The sequence below is a fragment of the Phaseolus vulgaris genome, chromosome 5 (genome assembly GCF_000499845.2).
Source record: "Phaseolus vulgaris cultivar G19833 chromosome 5, P. vulgaris v2.0, whole genome shotgun sequence".
Lineage (NCBI taxonomy): Eukaryota > Viridiplantae > Streptophyta > Magnoliopsida > Fabales > Fabaceae > Phaseolus > Phaseolus vulgaris.
The window spans coordinates 37,444,640-37,470,604 of NC_023755.2; the positions used below are offsets into that span (position 1 = coordinate 37,444,640).

Below are 25,965 nucleotides of genomic sequence, written 5' to 3' on the forward strand. Positions count from 1 at the left end.
TATATATTTTCAAGATACTTTCAACATTGCTAAAGAGGAAGACATGTTGTTTATAGTACTTTACCGTTATTTGTAAAATTTGAACACACGTGACAAATAGGTTATGACAAAGATTAAAAATGAACCATTGAAAATAGATTTTTTTTTATCATGACCCAACGTCAGGGAAGACGAATTGAGGAGATAAGTTGTTTATAAATAGAACCAAAAATCACAAGGTAAAACAATTAAGTTTGAATATTTTAACTAAAGTATACATGTGTAATTTAAAAGCTTTGACTAAAATATACAATCATACTACATCATATACTGTACTAATACTAAATATAAATATTCTATTATATATTGTAGATTAAAATAATGTACTAAATATATCAATATAAATTAAATATCGCTATAAATATAATTAAAAAAATTATAGTAAATATTTTTTATTTAATATATTTAAAATAAATATAAAATATTAAATTCAAAATTATTAAAATAAAATAGTATCATAAAAAAAGTTAACCCTTGCTGGATAGGTATATCGTGTACGTGAGTTATTACTATAACCAATCATACGATACGATACAGGCTACAGCTGTAAAAGAAAGCGTTGAAGGTAATAATAATCCGTCCCATTAACGTTCCCAAATGAAGAAGGAAGAAACTTCCGTATTAACGAAATCAATTACTTATTTAAACATGTCTTGCATTTGATAGTTTAACTTTTCATTTCTTTTATTATTTCTTTTATTAAAGTTATCTAACTTTAAAATAATCTTTCGTCAGTAGATTAACCTTGTTACTATTTTCCTTGGTTTTAAATTAAATATCTTTTTCGTTTAAAGTACAAAAACAGATTATACTCCGTATTAGAGTCAAGAATTGAAGCTTGAAAAGGACTATTTGTAGAGAACATTGCTCAGTTTCCTTTCTCCCCTCTGAAAATAGTAACATTTATCTTGTTCTGAATAAATTAGTAGCATTTGTAAAACATTGTCTAAATCCAATGAAAAGTGATAAAGTACTAAAAGTAGATTAAAAGGGTTGAGAAATATAAAAATGAATTAAAAGAGGTTAGTGTTTGTTTATTATCCCAAGGAAAGCATTGTTGTTGTGGTGGAAAGAAAAGAATAAGTTAAGAGAAGAGTAAGAGAGAAGGAATGAGCAATGAGAGGGAGGAGGGCAGTAGCGTGATTTAAGTGGTTATGAAATTAACTTGACAGGCAATCTTTGTCTCATATGCAACCCAACAGAGTTACACCCAAGGCAAACACAGCACAGCGCACACACACCACACGGCAGAGCCATCCCCAAGAGAGAGAAACACACTCAGACATTTACATTACAATTTCAATTGCATTTAGTGGTTGCAACTACATTCTGCCACTCGCCACACTTCTTCTTCCCTTACACCGTTCTTATTCTCTCTGCTTCTCGGATCGCACTCGCACTCGCACCTTCACTTCAAAACCTCCTCCATCGATTCTCTCATTTTCATACCTCTAACCGCACTTCCGTGTACTGTGGTGCAATCACTACTTAGATGAATGGTGAACGGTGACAACTGAATTGGAGAGGGAAGATAATGGGAAGTAGTGCTGCATCGGCGTCGCAAACCGATGCAACTAGCAGAATGGAAGGCTGGTTGTACCTCATACGCTTCAACCGTATTGGACTTCAGTTCTCACGGAAGCGATACTTCGTTCTTGACGATAACCATCTCCGCAGCTTCAAATCCGTTCCTCTTTCAAATAACCAGGTTCTTCTTTATTTTTTTTTTATTTTTTTTTATTTCGCAGATTCTTTTTTTTTTTTTATGAATTCAAGTTGCGTCGATTCGATTGCGAATGTAGAGAAGCTTCTGGATTAATCGTTTTCGTTTTGCTTGATCGAGTGTGACATGTGAAACTCTTTCTCTGGAATTTTCCTCGCAGGATCCTGTTAGAAGCGCGATTGTAGATTCCTGCATTCGAGTCATGGATAACGGGAGGGAAAGTGTTAACAGAAAAGTATTGCACTCTTTCCGTTTTTTAATGCCTTTGATTGTGTGTTGTAACCGATGCTGCTGCTGCTGGTGCATGATGCTCGTTCTTTGTGCTGATTGCAGGTGTTTTTCATTTTCACTCTCTATAACACTTCAAATCACAATGATCAGTTAAAGGTAAGGTCGCTGTTATGTTTAGGATACCGAGTTTTTCTATTTGAAATTGTGCCGTTGAATTGCTAAGTGCGAGTGTTGTGCAGTTAGGAGCAAGCCGTCCTGAAGAAGCGGCGAGGTGGATTCAGTCTTTTCATGAAGCATCGTTAAAGGTATGCGATCTGAAATGTTTTAAGCGTGAGGTGGAACTGTTTCGAATGAAGGATTAGGTTATTAATGTGAACGTTATAGGGTGCGCCTGATGGAGGAGATGATGCTGTAGGTTGTTCTAAGAGGAGATGGCAATCTTTTAGGTAGAGTGATCTAATTATTTTTATCTGATCTATGAATAACTTATACTGCAATAAAAAATTCAAGTTGTTTAAATTCTCAATTGTTTGAGCTGGTTTGTTGATGTATCTCCTGTGTGATCTTGTGGTTATTTTTACGGTACTATGCTTTCAGACTCAGTGGGTGTTCCAGTAGAAGTCACCCAAATTCTGTCGACTGGACTCTATCTTCTGCTGATGTTATTGCCCCTTCACCGTGGACAATCTTTGGCTGCCAAAACGGTAAATGTTCATTTCTCTTTCTGCTGTTTGAGTTGTCATTGTTTTGTAAAATCTATTTTAAAATTTCACATAAGTACTAGAGCTGGCTAAAAGTGGTATGAATGATTTTATGGTCGCATAATGAAGGTTTACGACTATTCAAGGAAGCGAAAGACAGGGATTCTGGTGGGAAGGTTGGCAGAATTTGATTTCAGTAACTATTTTTATATTTGGAATAGAAATATGATTTTTTTTAATATGGTCCTTTCTCCAGAAATGGGATGATCACCCTGCAATAATGGCTGTCGGTGTGGTTGATGGAACTTCAGAAGCCATTTTCCAAACTCTTATGTCTCTTGGTCCTTCAAGATCAGAGTAAGTTCATTAGTTGCATTGTGATCTTCCAGCAGTGCCATTGTTTTATTAAGCAAGACATTTCTTATTTTTTGTCAGTTGTCTTGGTATGTTTTTTTTTTCTCATTGCCTTTGTTTTAAATAATGTTAAGTAGCATTTCATCATCACAGCATCATTGGCATGTTACTTCTATTAAATTTTACTATATCATCATTGTTATTCTTAAGATTCAGTGATTGGATGAAGAAGGAATTATAATGTTACAAGACTACAAGAGAATGAAAAGTGTATAAGAGCCAAACAAATAAAAACCAGAGCATAAAGAAAAGAGTATAATCCAAATAAAGCTTACTACACTCCCTTGTGCCCCATCTAGGATACACAAGCATTAACCAATCGTCATAACTATATTAAAAGACTACTTTATCCCACATAGGTGAAACAAAAATTCATCAAACTCATGACACCAGTCATAAGTACCAAATAAAATAACAGCAGAGTTGCATATTATCGGATTGCCTTCCCCACTTTACTCTCCCACAAAACCTGTGAATGACGTGAGGAAGGGCTCCAAATTCCATCAAGATCACGTAGAATTTTTAACTGGACATTGAGCACAGATCGTATCATTTTAAGTCTAATGATCATGGCAACAGGCCAAGGTGAAATGGGGTGTTTCCATTGAAAAAAATCTTTTGTTATCTGGGCCATGTATAATCAAGTTTAAAAATTAAATGAACTGCAAATAAAAAGAAGTTTAATAGTAGATGTTAGGTTATAGCAGTGCAGTAGTGAGCAGTTTAATAATGATACAATTTTATAAACCAACCGTGGTTTTGCTTTAGTAATTTATTTAGTATGGAAGTTGTTACTATTCTCATTAAAACACATTAATTGTTGGCATGCAGGTGGGATTTCTGTTTCTACAAGGGGATTGTGGTGGAGCACTTGGATGGTCACACAGACATTATTCACAAACAGCTATTTAGTGATTGGTTGCCTTGGTAAAGACCCAAGCCTTTAGTGCTGATCATTGTATCACTGCTCGTTTTAAGGTCCTTCCAGTCTATTTAGAATAAAAGTTTCAATTTTTCATACATGTTTTACAGGGGAATGCAACGAAGAGATCTCTTGTTGCGGCGGTATTGGAGGAGAGAAGATGATGGAACATATGGTAGTAGTGAATTGTGGAAGAAAATTCACACTCACACATTTTGAATGAAATTAACTTCTTTGGTTTTCTTTGTCACAGTTATTCTTTATCATTCCGTGTTTCACAAAAAGTGCCCTCCCCAGAAAGGCTATGTGCGTGCTTGCCTCAAAAGTAATGTATGCTTAAACTGTAGAAATCTTTCGTTTCCATTATTCTATTGTACTTTACCTCAAAATAAATTATACTGTGAAACTTAAAGATGGTAATTTGGAATCATATTGTTCTTTGCTTTTAATCATCTTTATTCTGATCTGAAATTAAAGTAGTAGTTCAACTGTCACTGATTCTTAAGTCCTCCTCCTTCACTTTATCACCCATTGTCATTGTAATATCCAATTTATGTGTACTAGGAAGATTTCTGATATTGTTTTTTCGGAATTTTAATGCCTATGAAAATTGCTAGGTAGACAGTTTAGTAGATGTGTAGGTTAGAGTAGTTGAAGGGTGACAACTCATATTCTTTTGTAGGTGGAGGGTATGTTATATCACCGGTGAACAAAGGAAAACAATCAGTTGTAAAGCATATGCTTGCTATTGATTGGAAATGCTGGAGATCTTATCTTAAATCTTCATCAGCACATTCCATAACCATTCAAATGCTTGGGAGAGTTGCTGGTAGTCTTATTTTGTTCAGAAGTTTACATTATTGGACATAATTATTTGCCTGCTCGCCCATATTTACTTTACATTGCTAGTTATTAACATGTTTAAAAAGATTTAATATTTAGTTTGTATTTTATTTACTACTTTCTTTTGCATTTGCAGCATTACGGGAGTTATTTAAAGCTAAACTAGGGAATTGTTCTTCTTCTGATTATTCATCTGGGGAGTTGACTACAAAGAGTGAGCTTCATGGAAAGGAAGAGGGCATCACCAATTCTGATACCGAAATTCAGGCAGATGAGAACAATCATGATAATTCAGTTGAAGAAGTAGATCAAACGCAATCAGAGCATGCAAGTCTTGTTACTCTAAATGATGCTGATGATGAGTTCTATGATGTTCCAGAGCCATCAGACTATGACGAGTCAGAAAATGGATGGATGACTGAATGTAGTCACCAAAAGTCTCAGGTAAAAATGACATTTGAAATATTGTTTTCATTGCACAGAAATGAAGTGTACAATTGAAGTTTTAAGGTAGTTTGTGTCTTGAAGTTAATATTTAGGGATTGCTCTTAAGATATTTCTTTCAATATATACTTTTTAACGATCAATCACTGCATGGGCTTTCAAATGTCATTTATTGTTCTCGGTTTACTATATCTGTTTTTCATTAGGGATAAATTACTGTTCCCATTAGTTAATAGACACTGCTTAGTACATATGTCTTTGCTCCAGAATCCATAAGTCTTAAGACACCCGACTATATGTTTAAGAGTCTTTTAAGAATGACATGAATTAAACTCTCCTCCTTCATTAAACTTTTTAAGCAATCAATCATCTGAGTGTCATTGTATATTTGATTTCATTTCTAGCCTTGCCCATCCTTTTAAAAAACTCCTACACGTGCCTTAGCCATCATATTAATTTACTAAGAAGTTATTCACAATAGTTGGTCTTCTAATCAAATATGTACCTTTTAAAGTTGTTCAACTGTGCAATTCTTTCCCTTCCCTTTTATTGTATGCTCCAATTTTGTGTGCTTCTGCCTAGATACTTGAAATTAAATATCCTAAGTTTTTTCTAAATTTTGCAATATAGAGCACAACTTAGGTTGATTCTTATAGGACACATTGATTGTATTCAATCTTTAATATTCTTCCCATACAAATTAAATTGATTCTACAACTTAACTTTTGGAGGCTTAGGGATTGAAAAACGTGAAACAAAAATTGAATCAAATTGAAAACACAAAGATGAAAAACAAGGAGAAAGTTCAATTCACAGATGTAAGAACCAAACAATTCCTCTTATCATAGTTCTCTAAAGAGTCAGATCCAAGTTTGAACAATTAACCGATTCAACTAATCAATTAAACCAGTTTATGAATCAAATCAAAATATCATTCAATCTAATCCATATCTAATTGTCAAGTCAAGATTCAATTGATTCCTAATTTGATTCTTAAAATCAGAAACACTATTTACAATCACAAAATGTAAATCTGAAATTAGGGAGAAGAACAAACTCAAAGCTTTCAACTATAGGTAGAAAACTCAATTTGGATTGTTTGATTTTGATTTCGTGAATTAATCCTCAAGAATTAGTTCTCCATTTAGTTTTCCATTGATGAAGAACAGAAAACACAAATGGAAGGAGAAGAGGAAGAGGCAATTTCGGAAAGTGAGAGAAAAGGAAATGAAGAGACAATTTCTAAAATTGCAAACCAAACAAATTATTTTGTGTCATGTTTAGAGCACATTTAGGTTATTTATTGTAAAATCTGAAGTAAATATGGGCCTAAATGTGGGCTCTAGTTTGGTCCATAGCCCAATTTACAAAAGCTCAAGCAAAAACAAGGAAAAGCAAATTTGTATGGGTTTCTTTACAAAAATTCAACAAATCTACCCCACCTACTACAAATTGTAGAAACTAGCAGAGAACTCCAAATCTAGTAAACCATATGTCCGTTTTGAAACCCTGGAAATGTAGAATCCAATGCAACTGAATCATACATCCAAAGTGTTAAAGAAACAAGACACTCAAAATTCTATTTCAAAACATAAGATTAAACAAGAATTATCCTAAAAGGAAAATGAATCATACATCCAAAGTGTTAAACAAGACATTCAAAATCTATTTCAAAATATGAAAGTAAACAAGAATTACAATCAAATTAAATCATGGATTAAGAATGGTAAAATTCTGACAAGTATGTCTATCACTCTTTCTCTCCAAGTGTTTAAGAATTTGTTTACACTCAAAGGTACATCATGAAAGTAAGCATTACCATAGGTTTGACAAGCCCCTCATTTATACTATTTGAAACACATGTAACTAAAGATCAAAAAGACTTTTATTTAGCTTGTAATGTGGCAAAGGTAAAGGTGCTAAAAGAAGGGATACAAAGATATAAACCAAAGAGAAAAGAGAAGCAATGGGGAATGGGTTAAAATATAAGTAGAAAGCTACCTATCATTGAGCTAAAATCCAACATTAATTCTTTATTTCTCTTCTTTTCTTTTTCATCCAATTTTCTTTGCTATTTCATCAAACCACAAATACTTGTTTTCTTTTCTTTTTTTTCCATGCTTTTGTTTCATACTACTTTCAATCAACTTACAATGCATCAAAACCTAAGTATTCGTCAAATCAACTAAAAGCTCAAGCTAATACCTCCACACTTATTTTTAACCAATTCTCAAAACAATTCTAAAGCTCCTTTAATCCCTAAGGTTGGGCATGCCATGGTTTTTCACTTTCAAGGCTTGTAATGAACTACGAAAATCATGAAGAAAAAATTTAATAAGACTCAAAGGGGTATACAAGTGGAATTAATGCAAGGTATGTCAATTTGGCTAAGTAGCTGAAAATCAAAGAAGTCCTAAATCATATCAATAGTGCATGTGAGCAAGTAGTATAAAAAAGAGTCAAGTTCTAGAATACTTACAGACATGAGTGAATCACACAAGAAAGAAAGTAGGCTCAAAGAGTGAATCACACAAGAAAGAAAGTAGGCTCAAATCTCACCAAAGTATAGTCTACCAAAATTGATCCACAACCTAATTATCAAGCAAAACTTATTACACTAAAATGTAAGAAACAAATTGTTGGTTTTTTTTTCTGCCAAGGTAATTCGGCACCAATAAGACATGAGCATTTCATATAAGAAAGCCAAGACACCACTCCCAACCCAAAACCTCAAGGCAATGGGTATGTGGGTCTTCTTTCTTTTATATTGCTCTTTAGGCACATTCCTTCTCAATGTGGGACAAACGCACAAGTTAGGTTTTTTTTCTATGGGAAAACGCCGGGGTGATTCGGCACCAATAAGCCATGAGTTTTTCATATAAGAAAGTCAAGATACCACTTCCAACCCAAAACCTTAAGACAATGAATATGTGGGTTTTCTTTCGTATATATTGCTCTTGAGGTACATTCCTACTCAATGTGGGACAAACTCACTCTTAGAATCCTAACACAAATCTGTCATGCTTGAAACTTCTAACTAAGAATGATGAAACTAAGATTGCTCACAGAAGTTTTAAAACATAGGTATCCAATGACAAGTATGCAAAACCTAAACTAGCAATGGCATTTACATATAGTCTAGAAAATTTCCCTCTTTATCTTGTTTAAAAAAAATTTGGATGCTCACTGTAAGCATGTTCACCCACTGCTGGTGAAATTCCAACTTCCAAGAGCTTCAATTGAAGGCAAGCTGTACTTAGGTGTATTTTGGCATACTTGAATTTTGTACAGTTTTCATATAGCCCTACAACTTAGCATTTTATCCTGTCAAGTCCATCATTGGGTGCTCAGTGCAGTCACTACCCATGGCATTCCCAGATGGTACATGCAAAGGTGGGGCTGCATCTGGGCGTATTTACTTATCAGCATTTTTATGATGCTGGACTGCTCATCTCATATTATGCTTTTATTATTTTGCACTGGAAATTCGGTCAAACTTCATTACTTGACTTGGGCCTTCCATGTCCTGCTGTGATGGGAATTTCAGGACATTCGTCATCAGAAGTTATCTACTGCTGCTAATTTTGTAAAAAGATTGCATGATCTTGCAGGTGATTTGTATCCTCTTTGATTGCAGATTATGATTAACCATGATTTTTTTTAAGTTGATTTACAATGTCTTGAGATTCTGTTACAGTTCAGAAGAGGGGCTATGTTGACTTGCAAGAGATGGTCAGGGAAGACAGTAGTATCACATGCTCATACGGATCCACCCTTCCACAAGATCCTACTTGTACATTACCTTGCAGCTTGACTGAAGCAGATCCTTCTACTTTCCTGATTCGTGGAGAAAATTATCTCGATGACCGCCTGAAGGTATGATAGCTGCAACACATTACCAATGCTCTTGGTTGTTCCCACCTGTGCGTGCAATTATTTCTCCATTTTACATCAGATATCTTTTAATGTTCAAACACTAAATTAGTATTCTCTTTGTATATTACATAGTTTCTATGCTTTGAGGAAAGATACTAACTGCAGATTAAGTGCGTTAAATGCAGTTATCCTTTTGTTATTTTGTTCAAGCATGCACATCATCACTAATCTCAAATGTCTGGTAATAATTACTAGATTAAAGCGAAGGGAACCTTGATGCAAATGGTTGCTGCAGATTGGGTGAGATCTGACAAAAGAGAAGATGACCTTGGTGGCCGTCCTGGGAGCATTGTGCAGGTTGCTCATTGCCTATGATTATGTTATCTTGACTTCAATTATATTATTCCTGACTTTAATTATATTCAGCCATCGTGGAGCAACTAATGATTTCTATTATAAAGAAAAATCGATTTGCTGAAGTTTTGTTAGTTGCAGAAATATGCAGCACAAGGAGGGCCCGAGTTCTTTTTCATTGTAAACATTCAGGTAATTGATAGTCCTTTTGTGCTTAGATTGTTACATAATTCAGCACAGCGCTAATTATGTGTTTCTATGAACCAGGTTCCAGGTTCTACTACATATAGCCTAGCACTATACTATATGATGAATACTCCCGTGGAAGATGCTCCTTTGCTAGAGAGTTTTATTAAGGGTGATGATACCTTCAGAAATTCAAGATTTAAGCTTATACCATACATATCTAAGGTGAGTAAATGTGCGATAAATTGCAGCCTAATAGCGCACTTATATATGACCCTTTTTCCCAGTTGTAGGAATGCATGAGATTGAATCTCATCAAGTGATCCAGTTAATTACATTTTCCTCTACTTTCCTTGTATTTACCTCTTACCAATTCCTTGAACTCATTTTGATTTCCTACTAAGTTATTTGAGAACATGTTTTTCCTCCTGGATCAGTGATCGACACGATTTCACTTAAATCACTGAATTCTAAGGAACTCTATTCTAGAATTGTGTATCCTCGATAACTATGCATAGTCAATGTTAAGAAGCCAAAATGTCTACTATTTGTCATTTGTGCCTTTGCATTGTAAGTCTTGACATTCCTGTTTCAGGGTTCATGGATAGTAAAGCAGAGTGTCGGAAAGAAGGCGTGCCTAGTTGGGCAAGCATTGGAAATCAATTATTTCCAGGGAAAGAACTATTTGGAGGTAATTTTTGCATGGCAATCAGTAGAATAGCAACTAGTTAGGAAAATTAAGATTACTAGAGTAAATATATTGTGTTTGCCAGTTTGAGTTTATGCGTATGAAGTATGAATATATTTTGGTCTGCGGAAAATATATACACACGCAGGAGAACTGATCATGAGAGTTAAGAATTGGGCTCAATAGATGTGCATGTGCATGATGCATGATGCATAAAATAATTTAGCTGCCAACCATCTTTCATGTAATTCTTATCTGGAAATCCTGGCATTGATTTCAGCTTGGGGTTGGCATTGGATCATCTACTGTTGCAAGAGGTGTTGTGAGTCTTGTTCTTGGGTACCTCAACCATCTGGTTATTGAGATGGCTTTTTTAATACAGGTAAAGTAATGTTTTTCTTTTTTATTTCCTTTTAATTAGTTGTCAGGCTAAAATATTATCAATGACCCCTTGTGGAAGAGTCTCCGATTAAAACAATTCTCATTTTTTCTTATGAACGATTTTACTATTCTATACACAAATAATTTATGCCTATCATCTTGTTTAGGGAAACACGCGTGAAGAGCTCCCTGAATTTCTTCTTGGAACTTGCCGCCTTAACCATCTGGATGCCACTAAAGCGGTTTGTCTGAAACCGTGATTTTCATGAAACTTCCTGACAATGACAAGTACGTTGTGGAGTAGAGAATTCCCAAGTTGCAAATGTAGATAATTGAAATTTTAGATTCTTGACTCCACAAACTCACTTTCAGAAGTAATTTTTGTTCTATCAATTTGAATGTTGCACCACTTTATGGTGCTGTGAGCGTTGTGAGGGTGCATGGTGTTGGGGGAATTTGTATAATGAAAGTTGAATTTTATTTCCATTACACCTGATTTTATATTTTTTTATTCCTTTTATTTAAATACGTCATTCATTCCTTTTGCCTGTGTCCAGTTTTGGTGTCTCGAATTCAGGCTATGAAATATTGGTATTTATTTCCTTGGAAATGGCGTGCGTTTTGAATGAAAAAGATTCATTTACATTTTTCTCTGTACATTTCTTTAAATAACAACGCAATTCAATCGAAAATGACACTATTTTACTCCAAGTTATTATTTCCTTAACAAAAAAATATGAGCTGAAATAGTCTGCTTTCTTTTTTATTCTAATGTTTACCCAAGGCTCCTGTAGTAATCAATAAATTTTATTCTTATAAATTTTCACGCTACCCGATAATATAAAAACCAAGAGAGAGTAGCATAAGGTGAATGAAGTGAGAAAGGAAAATAAAAAAAAAATTATGACATTAAAAAAAATGTCTAAAACAATAATATAGTTCGCTGTGTTTGAGTTTTTTTGCCGTACTTTCTGAATAGTGATGATTTGAACCAGACACCCACTTAAGGGAAGAAGACAGATGGATGGGTGCATATATCTGTGATAATTTTTTTATTGATTAAAATGAAAGTAACAAAATCTTTAATCGAACATAATAGCTATAATAATAGTTTCATTATTTTTTTAGAACATCAACTAAATTCGGTGAAGCAATGATTCTCTAATCATAAAGCTTGGATGCAGGAGCAGTTGGATTGAATTACAAGTCCAACATGACTTCATTCGCAAACCAATTTGAAATTGAATATAAAAAAAGCAAGAGAGCATTTGAGATTTCCAAATCCCTTTTGAAGTGCAGGGTGACCCCGTTTGGCCTTCTCCATGTCTGAAAAATAATAGGAATGAGAGAAGTGCAGGGAGGTGTGGTGAATGCGGATACGAACATTGCAAAAGAGTTGGTTAGCAGTTGGCCCACTCTTCACTTGACATGATTCCTAACTAACTAACTCAGATTGCAATGAATTTTGTATACATGATTTTGCTTCTAAAGGAACAAATCTGAAGACAAACACAGACTTGCTTTTGTTTCCCAATTTCCTCTTGTGTTTGTGACCTGTACTTAACTCTTCTCTGTCACTGTCTTGTATTTTAATAACCTTTACCCTATTCAATTGCATTTCCATTACCCTCTGTCACTTCTCAGACCCTTCTCTTTCTTAACCACTTTTCTCTCTCTCTTTCACTTCTTATTCTAAATACAACCCTTCCATTATTCAAGGTTATATTACATTCATTCAAATCATAATTTGTGGGGTTACTGCTTCATCTCCACATCTTCTTGTCTATTATTTAAGGTTATAGTATATACATTAACAAAATTATTATCTCCACCTCATGTCATTTGTCATTTAAGATCTTAAATCTATGCCTTTTTTAAGAGGATATTATTTACATAAATTATTATGATAACACGCCTTTTAGTGATAAACCAACAAATGAACTTATTTTTAAAACTAATATAATTAAAACTTGTTTTCTAGATGAGCATATATAATATAAAATGGAGGTAGTAATTAAATCATATGTATTATATTTGTTTGTATTTTAAAAATATTATCTATTTTTTATTTTTTTATTTTGATATTTACTATGTTATTGCTTTTTCTCTATATCTATAAATGAAAAAATAATAATAATTTTAAAAAATAGATAAAAAGAAATAGAAAAATCAAAGGCAACTTCCCTCAAGCGTATGGTGGACCTAGCTAGATCTCTCAGCTAATAATTTAAGTAACGTATGCCGACGCTTTACGTGAATATGCTTAAATTTAAGTAAATTTAAATTATATTAATAAATATTTAAATTAAAATAAACATAATAATTTTTTTATGATTTCAGAATATTTATTGAAATAAAATATTTTAGATATTAAAACTACACATAATAAACTTGTAAAATAAAAATTACTTAATACCTGTCAATTTTTTTGTTTTAAAAAAATTGGAATTTTTGTTTTCAAATGAATTTTATGTTTATTTTTTTAAAAGGTGTAAATTTGCTTATCATTTTTATAAATATGTATACTACCAAGATTTTCGTGCATTAGATAGGTTTTTTCTTTAAATTTAGTAAAAAATACTAAAAAACTAAATTAAAGAGATATATAATTAGAATTTATGAAAAAGTATTAAAAAATATAATTTAAATCAATATTTATCATATTTATTTATATCATGTTTCAATAGTTAAATTAATAAGAATAGATTACAATAATTTCAATATTTAGTCTATGCCAAACAGAAAGATATATTTAATTTGATAGTGAATCAAATCAAATTTTAAAATTAAAATTTTAGATACTTTATATAGGATAAATAACGTAATTTAAGGATTTTTTTTTAAAAAAAATCTCGTTTAAAACTGAAATTTCAGACTTATAATATAAAATATGCGTAGGTCTATAGGTAAAATATATACATTCATTTCATTATACAAGAGTTACTTGAGTTACTAATATAAAGATTAAACTATAATTTGCAACCTTTGCTATTATTATTATTATTATTATTATTATTATTATTATTATTTTATTATTATTATTTTATTATTATTATTATTATTATTATTATTATTATTATTATTATTATTATTATTCACTTGGTTTTTCCCTCAAAGTCTTTGGTCACCTTTGTATCAATTTCTTAAATATAACAATCATGTCCTTTGGATCTATTTTCGTATCAAAGTGACTAGATTAATTTAAACACAAAATCTAATAAGAAAAAGCTTAGCATGCTAGTGTGTTTATGTTCATTATTTTATACTTTTTTTTAATGTTCTTCTTCTAATAATAATAATAATTCTTTTTTCATGTTTTGATATGCTTAATAATTTTGCTTTGGTCTACATTATTAATTAAAGGTAGATCTGAGAAGCTTGTTTCTTTATTTTCAGATCTACCAATATTTTTTTTTTATCCTAGTTGTTCAACGTTTTCTTTCCCCTTATAATGATTTCTTTTACTTTCATTAATTACCTTAACTTTTTGGTGCAACATGCAAATTTATATCTTCATCAATAAAAATATTTGTTTGTTAGATTTTTAACATCTTTGCATGTTAATTGTTATTCATGAAAAATTGTATTAATATATATAATTGATTTATTTTAGATCATGTTTTGAAAAGTTTGTATGTAAAAATATAAATTAAAAAGAGTTGATATAAGCAACTAAATTTTAGTTTATTTGTTCAAAGTTGTATCCATTAATAAAAAAATAATTTTTATGTTGGTTATTTTGAATATATAAATTGTGTAACCAATTTAAATATAATCTATAGTAAAGTTTTTATATTGATAGTCAATCTATATAAAAACTTTTACATATAATATTAGTTAGTTTTTAAAATTAGTATTGTATATTTTACGTGGATTCAAATACAATAAAAAATACTTTTTATATTAATAATGGACGTATAAAATATTTTTAATTAAGAATTAAGAATTATGTAATTTATTATTTAAAAAAACTTCTAGATAATAAGATTTTCTTTCAGTTTTAAGTCCCCAAATTCAGTCTACATTTTACATTGGTTTTAAGTCTCCAGTTCTAGGTCTTCCGATAAAAATAAATAAAAAATTCATAATGATATTTAAGAATTTTCTTTTATAAGTTACGATATTTTTCTTCAAGTTTTGATTCAACATCCAATTTTTTGTTTTGTTTTTGTCAAATCAAGTTATTTTAATGTCTATACTTTTTTAATGAAATTAATCTCGTTCAAAACATCTACTTAAAATTATAACTAATGTGATATCTACATATTACATTGATGTAATAGGCTAATGTAATATGTGAGTATTTGCAAAAATATTCTTATGTCACTTTTTGCAACAAAAATTTATATACAAAAATTTATATTTATATTTTTTTAGTTCTATATTATAAATTTAAGTTATCATGTGAATGGGGTTTTTTTTTTTAACTAGCTTCATTGTTTTATTAATTATATCGATTATTTACTTTCTCAAATTTCATATTATTATTATTTCCAATTTTTATGTTAAGGTTTCTTTTTATTTCTCAAATCTTAAGTTTTTCAAAATTAGTTACTTTATTTTTTTACGTTTAAAAAAAATAAAAATAAAAATACAAGAAAGGGTAGAATTTCTTAAGTATTGTCTGAAAGAGTGCAGTTAGACAATGTGTTTGTATTTATCTACTAAAAACAACTATTAAATAAAATTTAATTTTAGAGACAAAACTAATTAGTTATTATATTAATTGAATTGGAAATCATTTTATAAATTAAAAAATCTATTGGTATATAAAGTAGTTTCTATTATTAATAAAAATTTATAAAGTAGTTTTAAAATTAGTATTTAACCATTAGCTATCTACTAGCTACTAATATTTTATATTCTAAATTAGTTTTTATTAGTCTTTTAGAAATAATTTAGAATCTTAAATATTAGTAGCTAAAATCTTGATAGCTAATTTAGATACCAATTTAAAAATTATTTTATAATTTTTTTATTAATAATAGAAATCACTTTAGATACTAATAATTTTTAGTATATAAAATAGTATCTAATTTAGTGACTAATTATTTTTTTTTCTAAATTTGGTTGCTATTTAATAAAAAAAAAATTAGTCAAATGACTTAAGGAGCTATATTGTTATTGTAAGTACTTTTATTGAAATTTAGAATTAGTGAGTTTAATGTTGTTTGTGTTTCTGAATTATACGACTAATAGTATATTTTAATTTATCTCTGTTTTAGAGGTGTTAATACGTGTATATATAATTTAAGAAGACATATATAGTTCAAATGATATATGGGATGAGTCAAATGGCTTCATTCCTTAAATTCCTTCCTTTTTTTTTATAAAAAAACAGTGTAAATATTCTTGCACTTTTTTATTGTAAATATTCTTGCACTTTTTTATTAATGTATATATAGGATAACAAAATAGGTAAAACACATCCCAAAAATCATAACCCTAAAGTTGGGTGAAAAAAATGAAATATTAATAAAACAAAAAAGATAATAAAGTGAAAAAAAAAATCAAAGAAACAAATTTGGGTTTCTTCGCTTCTTCAATGACCTTCTTATCCTTCTTTTCACCCCATTTTCTCACTTTCGTACACCGCCCCGCCTCCTGGAACTATCTGCGCACCCCTACCTTTCTTGAACTGCACACACGTCCTCACTGTTTTCCACCTCTGATAAGTTCATTATCGCTGCTGACGACACGAAGCTTGTGGACGATAGTAGCCTCGTCATGCCGGTGGAAGTGGTTTAACTATGCTGGAAGTACAATCGTCTCCAACAACTATTTAGCAAAGAAGAATGACACTTTAAACCCTAAATACTTTAAAAATTCCAATTTTTTGTTAAATTCCTTCCTTCAAATGAGAAGAACCTCATTCAAAGACATACTTGTTAATTGAGTAGTATGACATTTATAATAAATTAAGTTTTACTTAAAAAATGTTGCTCAAACTATGTGTCCAGCCAAAATGACATTTTATGATTGGTGAAAGAGTTAATTACTTGTTTTACTTGTTTAAGTTAATTTAAAGAGTTTAAATAGTGTATAATTATACTTAATTTTGTATTCTATATTTCTAAAGTTTTATTTCACTTAAATTAGTTACGATTGGTTGTTGAATAAATTTGATAAGTGATGAGCTTATATTTGACATATGAAGTGAAATGATCATTACAATATGATTGGTGCAAGAGTTAGTTACATAAAAAAAAAAAATTCACTTAAGAGTTTAGAGTTTAGAGTTTAGGATTTATGGTTGTGGTTGAAATATACTTTAAGTATTAAGTTATGAAATGAATATTGTAAATGAAATATTTAAATTTTTATTGATCATCCAAACTATATAGACAAATATATTAGTTGTTGAAAAATTAATGGAGATTTCTATCACCAATTATGGGATGAAGAATTATCAAGAAATAGATAAACATATAAGAAACTTCCATGTCATATTCTGTTTAGAAATGAAATTGTGAAATAATTTTGTGTTTATGTGAAATAATTGTGTGTTTATGATGAAAAATATAATTATATTAATATCAAACCTACTAATTTAATATTATTTTTTAAAGCCATTTAATATTGAAATGATGTTGTTTTATTTTTTAGTAACTTTTCTAAGTAATGAATGCGTTTAGTATAATTTATGGTGTTTTATACCTTATCCTTATCGTGTGAAGTAGTTATGTTTGTTATTCTTAATGCAACTTTGGAACATCTCATAGATATTAATAATACAGGAGAGTCTATGTTTTAGTTTTGAGATTGTATTTATATATATATATATATATATATATTTTACGTTATTAAATTTTATTTTACTAAATAATATTGAAATCATTGTACGTTTAACTAAATTCATATTATTTTTACTAATATTTTGTAAAGTGTAAAATTATTACAATCAAACATTACAACATAAACAAAATAAATAAAACAGCTTTGAAATATGTTCATCTTCAAGAATATATCAAAAACCACTCAATCAAACATTCAATAGTTTCTTTTAAGAAAATTCAATAATAATAAACTACAGAAATAGAATAAAATATAAAAAAAATGCATATTAGTTTTGAAGTATGTGGGAACTAGATTCGAAGTTAGGTAAAATCCTATTAAGTATTAGCTTTTGGAGAAACTTTTTTTTTTTTTATTCATTCTAACAAAACAAGTTACTTATTATTATTTTAACAGGTTTTTGTATGGATGATTGGCTCATTTTAATTTTAAGGGGAAAAAAAATAAAGCATACCAAACTTTATTTAAGATTTTTTTCTCTCCCTGAAATTAATATTTTTGCAAAAGAAGGGTTGCATCTCCATTTTGATCTTTCAAAACACGTTGGTCCCACATTGAAAATTAGTACCATCAATTATTTTATCGGATGGTCCATCTCTATTTCTTTTTGCAGGAATCAAAATAAATAAATGTAAAAATAAAAATTAGTATTTTCGAACAATCAAAATAAAAATGTAAATAAATAAAAAAATATTGAATATGAAATAAGATAATTACGTCTTTCATTTTTTTTTTGTGAATTTAGGTTATTTAAACAGTGGGGATTTTTTTATAATCACTAATAAAAATTAACATTTAAAATTATACTAGTTTCAGAATTTATGGTGTTTATACTTTATTTTAATAAAATATTTAATATTAAAATTTAAATTAATGATAAGTGTATTTTTATCTTTAACATTGTTATTTTTAGATTTAATTAACTTTTAATTATCTAATAAATTTGGATGTTTTCTATTAAAAGTTTGGATTAAAAAAAATATTTATTGAGTGTTTAAACATATATATTTTTTAAATATCTAATATAATATTTATTATTAATGGGATGATATGATGGATATTTTTTTTTCTAATTTATTAAAAAACTTCTATTTATTTTCAATTTTTTTCATCCGTAAATTTGGGTCAAACTTGTTCATTCTCTCTTTAAGCGTGACTTCACCAAAAATTAGAGAAGATTAGTGAAAAAATATACACGTTAATCAATAAGTTTGAGAATAATAATTATAAGATTCCGGTGATAGCAAAGTCAAGTATATTACCAATGTACTTGACCTTGACAAAAAAAATAAAAATAGTTTGACAATTTTTTAATAAAAATATCTAAATTTATAAGTTATTTCAAAATTAATTAAATATTGTATTTACTAATAAAATCACTATGACAAACTATTTCTTATTTGTTCACTTTTTTATAATAATAAAAAAATATATGATTAAAAAATTAATTCTTATAATAAAATTTATTAAAAAATATTATTAAAATTTATATTAAATTTTTAAAAATAATACATAAAAATAATCAAAAAATTATTATTATTTATAATATTATAATTATATAATAGGAACATTTGTAATTTTTTATGAAAATAAAAATAAATTATAATGAATTTTATATAAAAAAATAATTATAACATATTTGAATTTGTATTTAAAAAATTATAATTATAATCATATAATAAGCATTTTTTCGACCTTTATATAGATTTTACTATATTGTGTCCACTTTAATATGTTTTTTCTCCATTGTATGCTTTCTTACTTACTTTAGTAAATAATAAAGTATTAGTCTTTTAAGTGTTTTTTAATAATTATACTTGTACTAAATTCTTGTTTTTAAAGTATACTCAAATTTAGATTAATAAATTACAAATTTTTTAATATTTTATATTTATTTATATAGATTAGTCTCAGACCCACCATAAATATTAAAAAATTAGACAGAACAACTTCTCACCTCTATTTAAGTTGTTTCTTTAAACACCTACATGTAAAATGTAAAAATCTTTATCACAAATAGAGTTTAATTTTCATATATTATCAATGTAGTATATTATCAATTAATTAAGAACAATTTTAAATATACCTTTTAAAGTAACTAAAATGATATATAATAATGTATAACTAAATAGTATTACCTTTTAATTAAATTATTATAAAACCCATTTCTTATGAAACGTACAAAAATAAAATAAAATTGTACAAACTATGTTTATTCTTACATCAATATTCGAAAAGTGATATAAAGTTAGACGTGATCTACTCATTTCTTGAAAATAAGATAAAAAATAGTTGTATAATATTCTCTTGGTCTTTGTCGGTGATCTGCATGAATTTTTGTATTTTCTTTTACAAATAAATCACTACATTAAATCTGAAATGATAAAATGATTTAAATAATAATAATAATAATAATTTGTTTGAGATCCACCTATTTTTGCTTTAAACAAATGCTTTTAGATCCATATCTCATGCTCCTCCATCACCCTTACCAACACATTTGACCACCATTTTTTCTTACTTTTCAAGATTTTATTCATTCATTCAGAAAAAAAAAACCAAATGCATAAGTCAAAAATTTCTACCTTCATAATTTATTTAAAAAATAACACAATTAAAAACTTTATAAGGATTATTGAATTGCCCTATTTATCATTTTTAGGAAAGTATTTTCACATGCGTTATGTAATAATTAAAATTTATTCTTAAAAAATATTTTTCTTTTAATGGGGTATTTCAGTTTTTCTCGAGCAATGTTCCTAAAGGTTTAGCATGATAATCACGCGTTTTAACGTTAAGAATGCGAGACAAAAAGCTTAAATCTAACAAATTATCAGAAAATGATAAACGTTAGATCTTGTTTTTTTATAAGTCTAACTTTTGGAAGTGTACAAAACCATAATAATTACTTGTGTAAACAATAAGAAAGGGTTTTGTTTTAATAGAAGAGAATTAAATGAATATAATAAATAAAAATTTGGTATGAAATAGATGGAATACTATTATGGAAAGGGAAATATTTATTGGAGTCACTAGAGGAGGATGAGGGTTTCCGCATGGAAGCAGCGCTAGTGGCGCAGGAAAATAAAACCTAATTTACCAAATTCAGACACAGAGATTCTCATTCCTCAACATCTTCTTATGTGTTCTGTCTAATTAATCCTCAATTTTCTTCTATCTTTCTCTCTCTCCCTCTCCAAATTACTACAATGTGCTCCATTTCCTCACTCCACCCAACCCATGTCTGAGGTTTTTCAAGCTCTCCCCTTTTTTTCCTTTTTTTTTCTCTTCCTTGTTTATCTCTCTCTTTTTCTTTCCTTTTAAAATCAGATATTGCACGCATTTTCCCTTTTTGTTTGTGATTTTGTTTTTCTTTCCAACTTTGAGAAATTGTGAAAGACTGGTGTTTTACTGTTTTTAGCTGGTTTTTTTTTTCTTTGTGAATATTTACAAGGCACATCCTCATTGCCGCTAAGTTAAATGCCTTATTATCTAAATTACACCAGAGAACATGGCATAAATTCTGATTTTTTGATGATGTTTAACTAGTGATGGGGGGTTTGTGTTGTTTATTTTTCAAATGTCTTCTGTTGTGTTCGAGCAGGGAATGACAATGTGTGTTTGCTGTTTCTTATGTACTGTAGTGTTTCGAACCGGATATTGCTAACATGAAGGACTCTTGGTTTTTCGACAATAACTTCAATGGTCTGTCTGATGATATTTTTGATGATGTCGTGGGCTTTTTTGATTTCCCACTGGAAGATGTGGAAGAAGACTGGGATTCTCAATTTAAATGCCTTGAAGACCAACATTCTGAGATTTTTTCAGCGTCATCAAATGGGCTGTGTGGCAAAACTCAAACTGAAAACCCCCAACTTGGGACGGAGTTCTCTGTTTCTGTGAGTATTCTGTCCACAGTTATGGTTTGTAGGAATGTAGATTGTGATATCTTTAACCCACTAAATTCTTCTCTTTCATGTTGACCCCGTGTTTTAAATCGTGGTCGTGATTTTAGTTAGTTTTGTTGCTGATATTACGGGAAAATGTAGCTGAGTCAAACGACCTTGAAAATGATGTGACCTCAATTGTGGTTGAAGACTGTTTTTTTTTAGACCATAATTGTCCATATCCAATTAGTTATGTACATGGAAAGTGATGATGAACCCTGGATGCACTGTACTTATATTTGATGAACTAACTATGTGGATGTTTTTGTTATGTGAAACCGAAATTACATGAATGCATCCAAAGGAGAAATTTTGTTGATCTGGGTCCTTTGGTTCGGATGCTGGAATGACCGGTTTGTTTCATGTTATCTATAATTTCTGAATGAAATGTTCTTGCTGAACTTTCATCACAAACCTTTGACAAGAGATGTTAATTCTGTTATTTAGACAACTAAGAGTTTGTACAGTGGTTATTCCTAAAATGTTGTCTTGGAATTTGTCGGATTGGCAAAACAAAAATATTGGCAATTAAAATACTCCTTGCGTAAGAGAATAGATTTGATGATGAATTTGTTATAATCTAGGAGATCTAAGAGAAGAGGCCAAGCCCGGGTACAATTGGAAAGTTGTGCCTTCACGACAGGTTGGTCATGGACTAAAATCCCCAAACAGTCTCATTGCATGTGCAATGTGCCATCCCCCATACCTTCATGTAGCGAGGAGCCTTCAAGTATTATAAAGGTTAAAGATACGGGGTTAGGTGCATTTACTTAAAGGCAGGATTATTGAGCAACTTTTTAATTGCATAGCACATGCTTTATTGTTTACTAATGATCTGTTTCCACAAGTAAAGAGTAGAAGCAGCAGCAGTCTGAATTCCCTTGAAACTATGTTGCCAATTTCATTTTCTCATTCTCTGCAGTAACAGGATATAATAATAAAACATGTAGTTGTTAACAAATTTAGGCGAAGAATTTCTATATTTTATCTACTACCGAGTCAAAATGTCCTGGAAAAGCTGCTATTATTCTGTTTATAGTGCTCAGTGTTTTTGGACCTGAAGTTGGAACTTCAGGGTTGTGTGACAATGTGAGGAGGAAGGTTGGAAGCATGATGATTATCTCCTTCCTCCACCATTCAAGTTTCAGAAACGCCCTCTCTTGGTATACATTTTGGATGGCATTAGAATGTTTAAAGAAAGACAAAAGAGGAAGAAAGTGAGAAAAAGTTAAGAAGATTGGCCGGAAAATGAGTCATCTGATTAATTTTTAATACAGTTTATCAATCATAACTGTCAGGTTCTAAAATTGAAATTTTACTACTGTTGAAATTATGGGCTTTTAGGTATAGAGTGAGGAATAGAGATAAAAGAGTTTGAAACAGTAAATTGATATTAATAAAGATGTATTCATAAAACCTAGAGCACTAATCCATGTGTAAGGAATTATGATAACTCACGAGATTAGGAGGAAATAGGAAAACTGATCCTATGAGATAATCTAAGATATTAGACATTCGAAGAATTGCAGTTACTTTTTCAGTTATATATATGTGTGAGTGTATTCAGCATCAATTTTATTCAGTTAAATTTGTGTTAAAATGTTTGAAAGAGGTGTAATAACATGAGCTTCCTTATAATTAATTTGCACGATAAGTTGATATTTCGAAATTTATTGGTGAATGAATCTTAAATCTCAACAACACCATAGAACTCTTGCCATATGTTATTTTGGGTGTTTCTCTCATAAAGTGATTAAGTTGTGGTAACAAAGCTTGGATTTTTTAAGTGTTTAGATATTTTGAATGGTGAATGAGTGTGACATGTTTTCGTAGAACGATGTAAAAATTTGCTCTCCTAAGAAGTGGATGATTAAAAGAATGCATCTCTTGTGTGCTTGTATTTGGTAAGTGGTGGGGTACAGTTCTAAATATCAGATCCCTTGACCCAAGCTATTTCTGTCTCCATGGCTTAATTAAAGAAACTCTTTTGACATGGTTGGATGGCTGATACTAATTGGCTGGGGATGAGTATTGAGTTCTCGATTGTGTATGTGTATACTGTTTTATGGCAATGAAATAGAAAATTATTTACATATCTGCAGTCACACTTTCTTAAGAGACAAGACTACCACATGGTATTGCAAATTGAAATTGTAAAAAGATGCAAGTAGTTTGAGTGACTGTGTCTTTTTGTGCTGGACCCTGAAATGAGGATGTAAGTATATGGTAATTGATTACTATGAGTATCAATTTTAGAACAGTAGCAGGGCTTTCACGTGATTAGATTTGTGGAGTATAAATGTAAATTTGAAAGAAATCAAACGGAATCCTCTCACTTGTTTATTCAAATAATCAAATCCACTGATGTTGCATCTGATTCTTGTTCTTTTTTATTTTTTTGTTGGTTTGATGATTGTTTGGCATTGCAGTGCAATGGGATTTCCCCAATAAAACAGCTGGCAAAGGCTCCTGGACCAACATATGGAAAAACCATTCCCCTCAAGAATGTCACTTTCAATGGAAAAGATTTGCATCAATTCCGAACCTACAGCCCAGTTTCAGTTTTTGAAAGCAGCAGTTCTTCCTCCGTTGAGAATTCGAACTTTGATCGGCCTGTCATTCCAGTAAAGCGTGCTCGAAGTAAACGGCAGCGCCGTTCAAGCTTGAGTCCACTATTTTCCATTCCTTACATCCTTAACGCACAGGCTTTGCAAAATCAGCAAAGGACATCTGCCTCTGAATCAGATTTCGAAACAAATGTTGCTGGGAATATGTCAAACAAAGTAAAAAGCCACAGAAAAAAGGACTTGTCCCTGCTATCAGAAGATGTTGAGATGATGAGATCCTCACATCTGGTGTCAGATCCCCCCAGAAAATGCATGCATTGTGAGGTGACAAAGACCCCACAATGGAGAGAGGGACCTATGGGTCCCAAAACACTGTGCAATGCTTGTGGCGTTCGATACAGGTCAGGCCGCCTCTTTCCTGAATACCGGCCAGCAGCTAGCCCAACTTTTGTTTCATCATTGCACTCAAACTGTCACAAGAAGGTCGTGGAGATGAGAAGCAGAGTTGAGGAGGGTGTTAGGGGTTCTATGTTTGCTTCATCAAATCTCCATGGAAATTCTGTAGGATAATTTTTATGTTGGATTGATTATACTGAGGAAGAAACGGTAGTCCTAAACAGGATCCTCCTTGTTTGTTGTTTTCATTATAGTCTAATGTTATATTGCTTAGCTTCATTTGTTTAATTAATGTAAATTGATTGGTGAAAATAAAAGGTAGTAGCAGGTTAGTGCTTTGCGAGGAACCCGGGGAACATGGTATTGAATTGAGAAGGTTATGATGTAGTTTTGATTGTGGTGGTGGATGAAGCAGCCAGCAAAATTCTAACTGGATCGCATGCATGGCTGTGGTGTGGGGCAAAGAGTTATAAAGTAGGTGCAAGAATCTTTGCCATTGCTGATGCATGTGCCACCAGAACATAAAGTCAAGGATTAAATTGAGGCAAGGACAATAATACCACATGCCTCATAACATGCCACAGCATTTTAAAGAAAGCACATGCATCGCTTTTTTTTTATGTTAGAAGACTTGCAAGCTAGATTAATGCTTTTCTATTCAGCTTCAAAATGGCTTTTTCACTTGCCCTTCATAACAGGCTAGTGGAATTTGTTTCTAGCAGAAGTGTTCAAAGGGCTGGCCTAATTTTTTTTAAAGGCTCATTATCGTTCTTTATTGTTTTTATACTTTTGCCTAATTATGATTTTACTGTGCATTTTGAAATTGATATTTGATTATGATCTAAACGTTTATCTTGAATCCATTTACATTTACGTCTCTGCTTTTTATTGAACCCCTTTTCCTAGGCTGATTTTTAATGTTAAACCGTACATTTGAATGAAGCAACCAAGTTCAGACCTATCATCATGCCTTAAAACCTCTTAGGGGAAGGACCTATATTCGGATGAATTGTTAACTTGATAACGCTAAATTATGTCATTTCATACTTAAAAAAAAATTAATGCTGTAATTGTACTGATTTTCGCCAAATCCTCAACTTAATTGGTCTAAAGTTCGTGGTATTATTCTATTACTTTTATACAAAATAGCCAAACTTTTTTATTATTATTTTTTGATAGTATCTATTGTAAAAGATAGCCCTAATTATTTTAGCGGCCCAAGAATGCACTAGTCTTATGGATCACAGGGGCTTTAATATATCAAGGAAAGCCCATATAGTAAAGGCTGTTTCTTCCTGCACCTCCATAACTTCTCCAGCACCCAACAGGTAAGCAAAAGACCATTTTGTCCGTAAATAACACATTCTGATTCTCTAAAAATGTATTTTTTTCTATTTACACCTCCTGTTCCGAAAATATCTTTCAGATTTTCTTTTTCTTTAAAATAATACATTCCAG

At 30.5% G+C, this 25,965-nt stretch overlaps 2 protein-coding genes across 3 annotated transcripts; both read left to right on the forward strand.

Moving 5' to 3' along the window:
- The first annotated feature begins 1,083 nt into the window (after positions 1-1,083).
- On the forward strand, positions 1,084-11,343 carry LOC137835721 (protein ENHANCED DISEASE RESISTANCE 2-like). Of its 2 annotated transcripts, none has more exons than XM_068644350.1 (21): positions 1,084-1,747; positions 1,923-1,997; positions 2,096-2,149; positions 2,233-2,298; positions 2,378-2,439; positions 2,591-2,697; positions 2,824-2,870; positions 2,951-3,051; positions 3,940-4,035; positions 4,141-4,205; positions 4,284-4,355; positions 4,713-4,859; positions 5,010-5,317; positions 8,865-8,928; positions 9,015-9,193; positions 9,449-9,550; positions 9,689-9,739; positions 9,815-9,958; positions 10,329-10,424; positions 10,702-10,803; positions 10,970-11,343. In XM_068644350.1, the coding sequence occupies exons 1-21, from the start codon at positions 1,574-1,576 to the stop codon at positions 11,060-11,062; spliced, it is 2,205 nt and encodes a 734-aa protein (XP_068500451.1). In that variant the 5' UTR covers positions 1,084-1,573; the 3' UTR covers positions 11,063-11,343. The 2 variants fall into 2 exon arrangements, with proteins under 2 accessions (XP_068500451.1, XP_068500452.1); XM_068644351.1 differs by having other exon boundaries at positions 9,449-9,544; positions 9,683-9,739.
- A 9,247-nt stretch (positions 11,344-20,590) lies between these two features.
- On the forward strand, positions 20,591-24,795 carry LOC137835722 (GATA transcription factor 11-like). Its single transcript, XM_068644352.1, has 3 exons — positions 20,591-20,846; positions 21,242-21,496; positions 23,974-24,795. Exons 1-3 carry the CDS (start codon positions 20,838-20,840, stop codon positions 24,679-24,681), a joined length of 972 nt encoding a protein of 323 aa, XP_068500453.1. The 5' UTR covers positions 20,591-20,837; the 3' UTR covers positions 24,682-24,795.
- Positions 24,796-25,965: the final 1,170 nt, after the last annotated feature.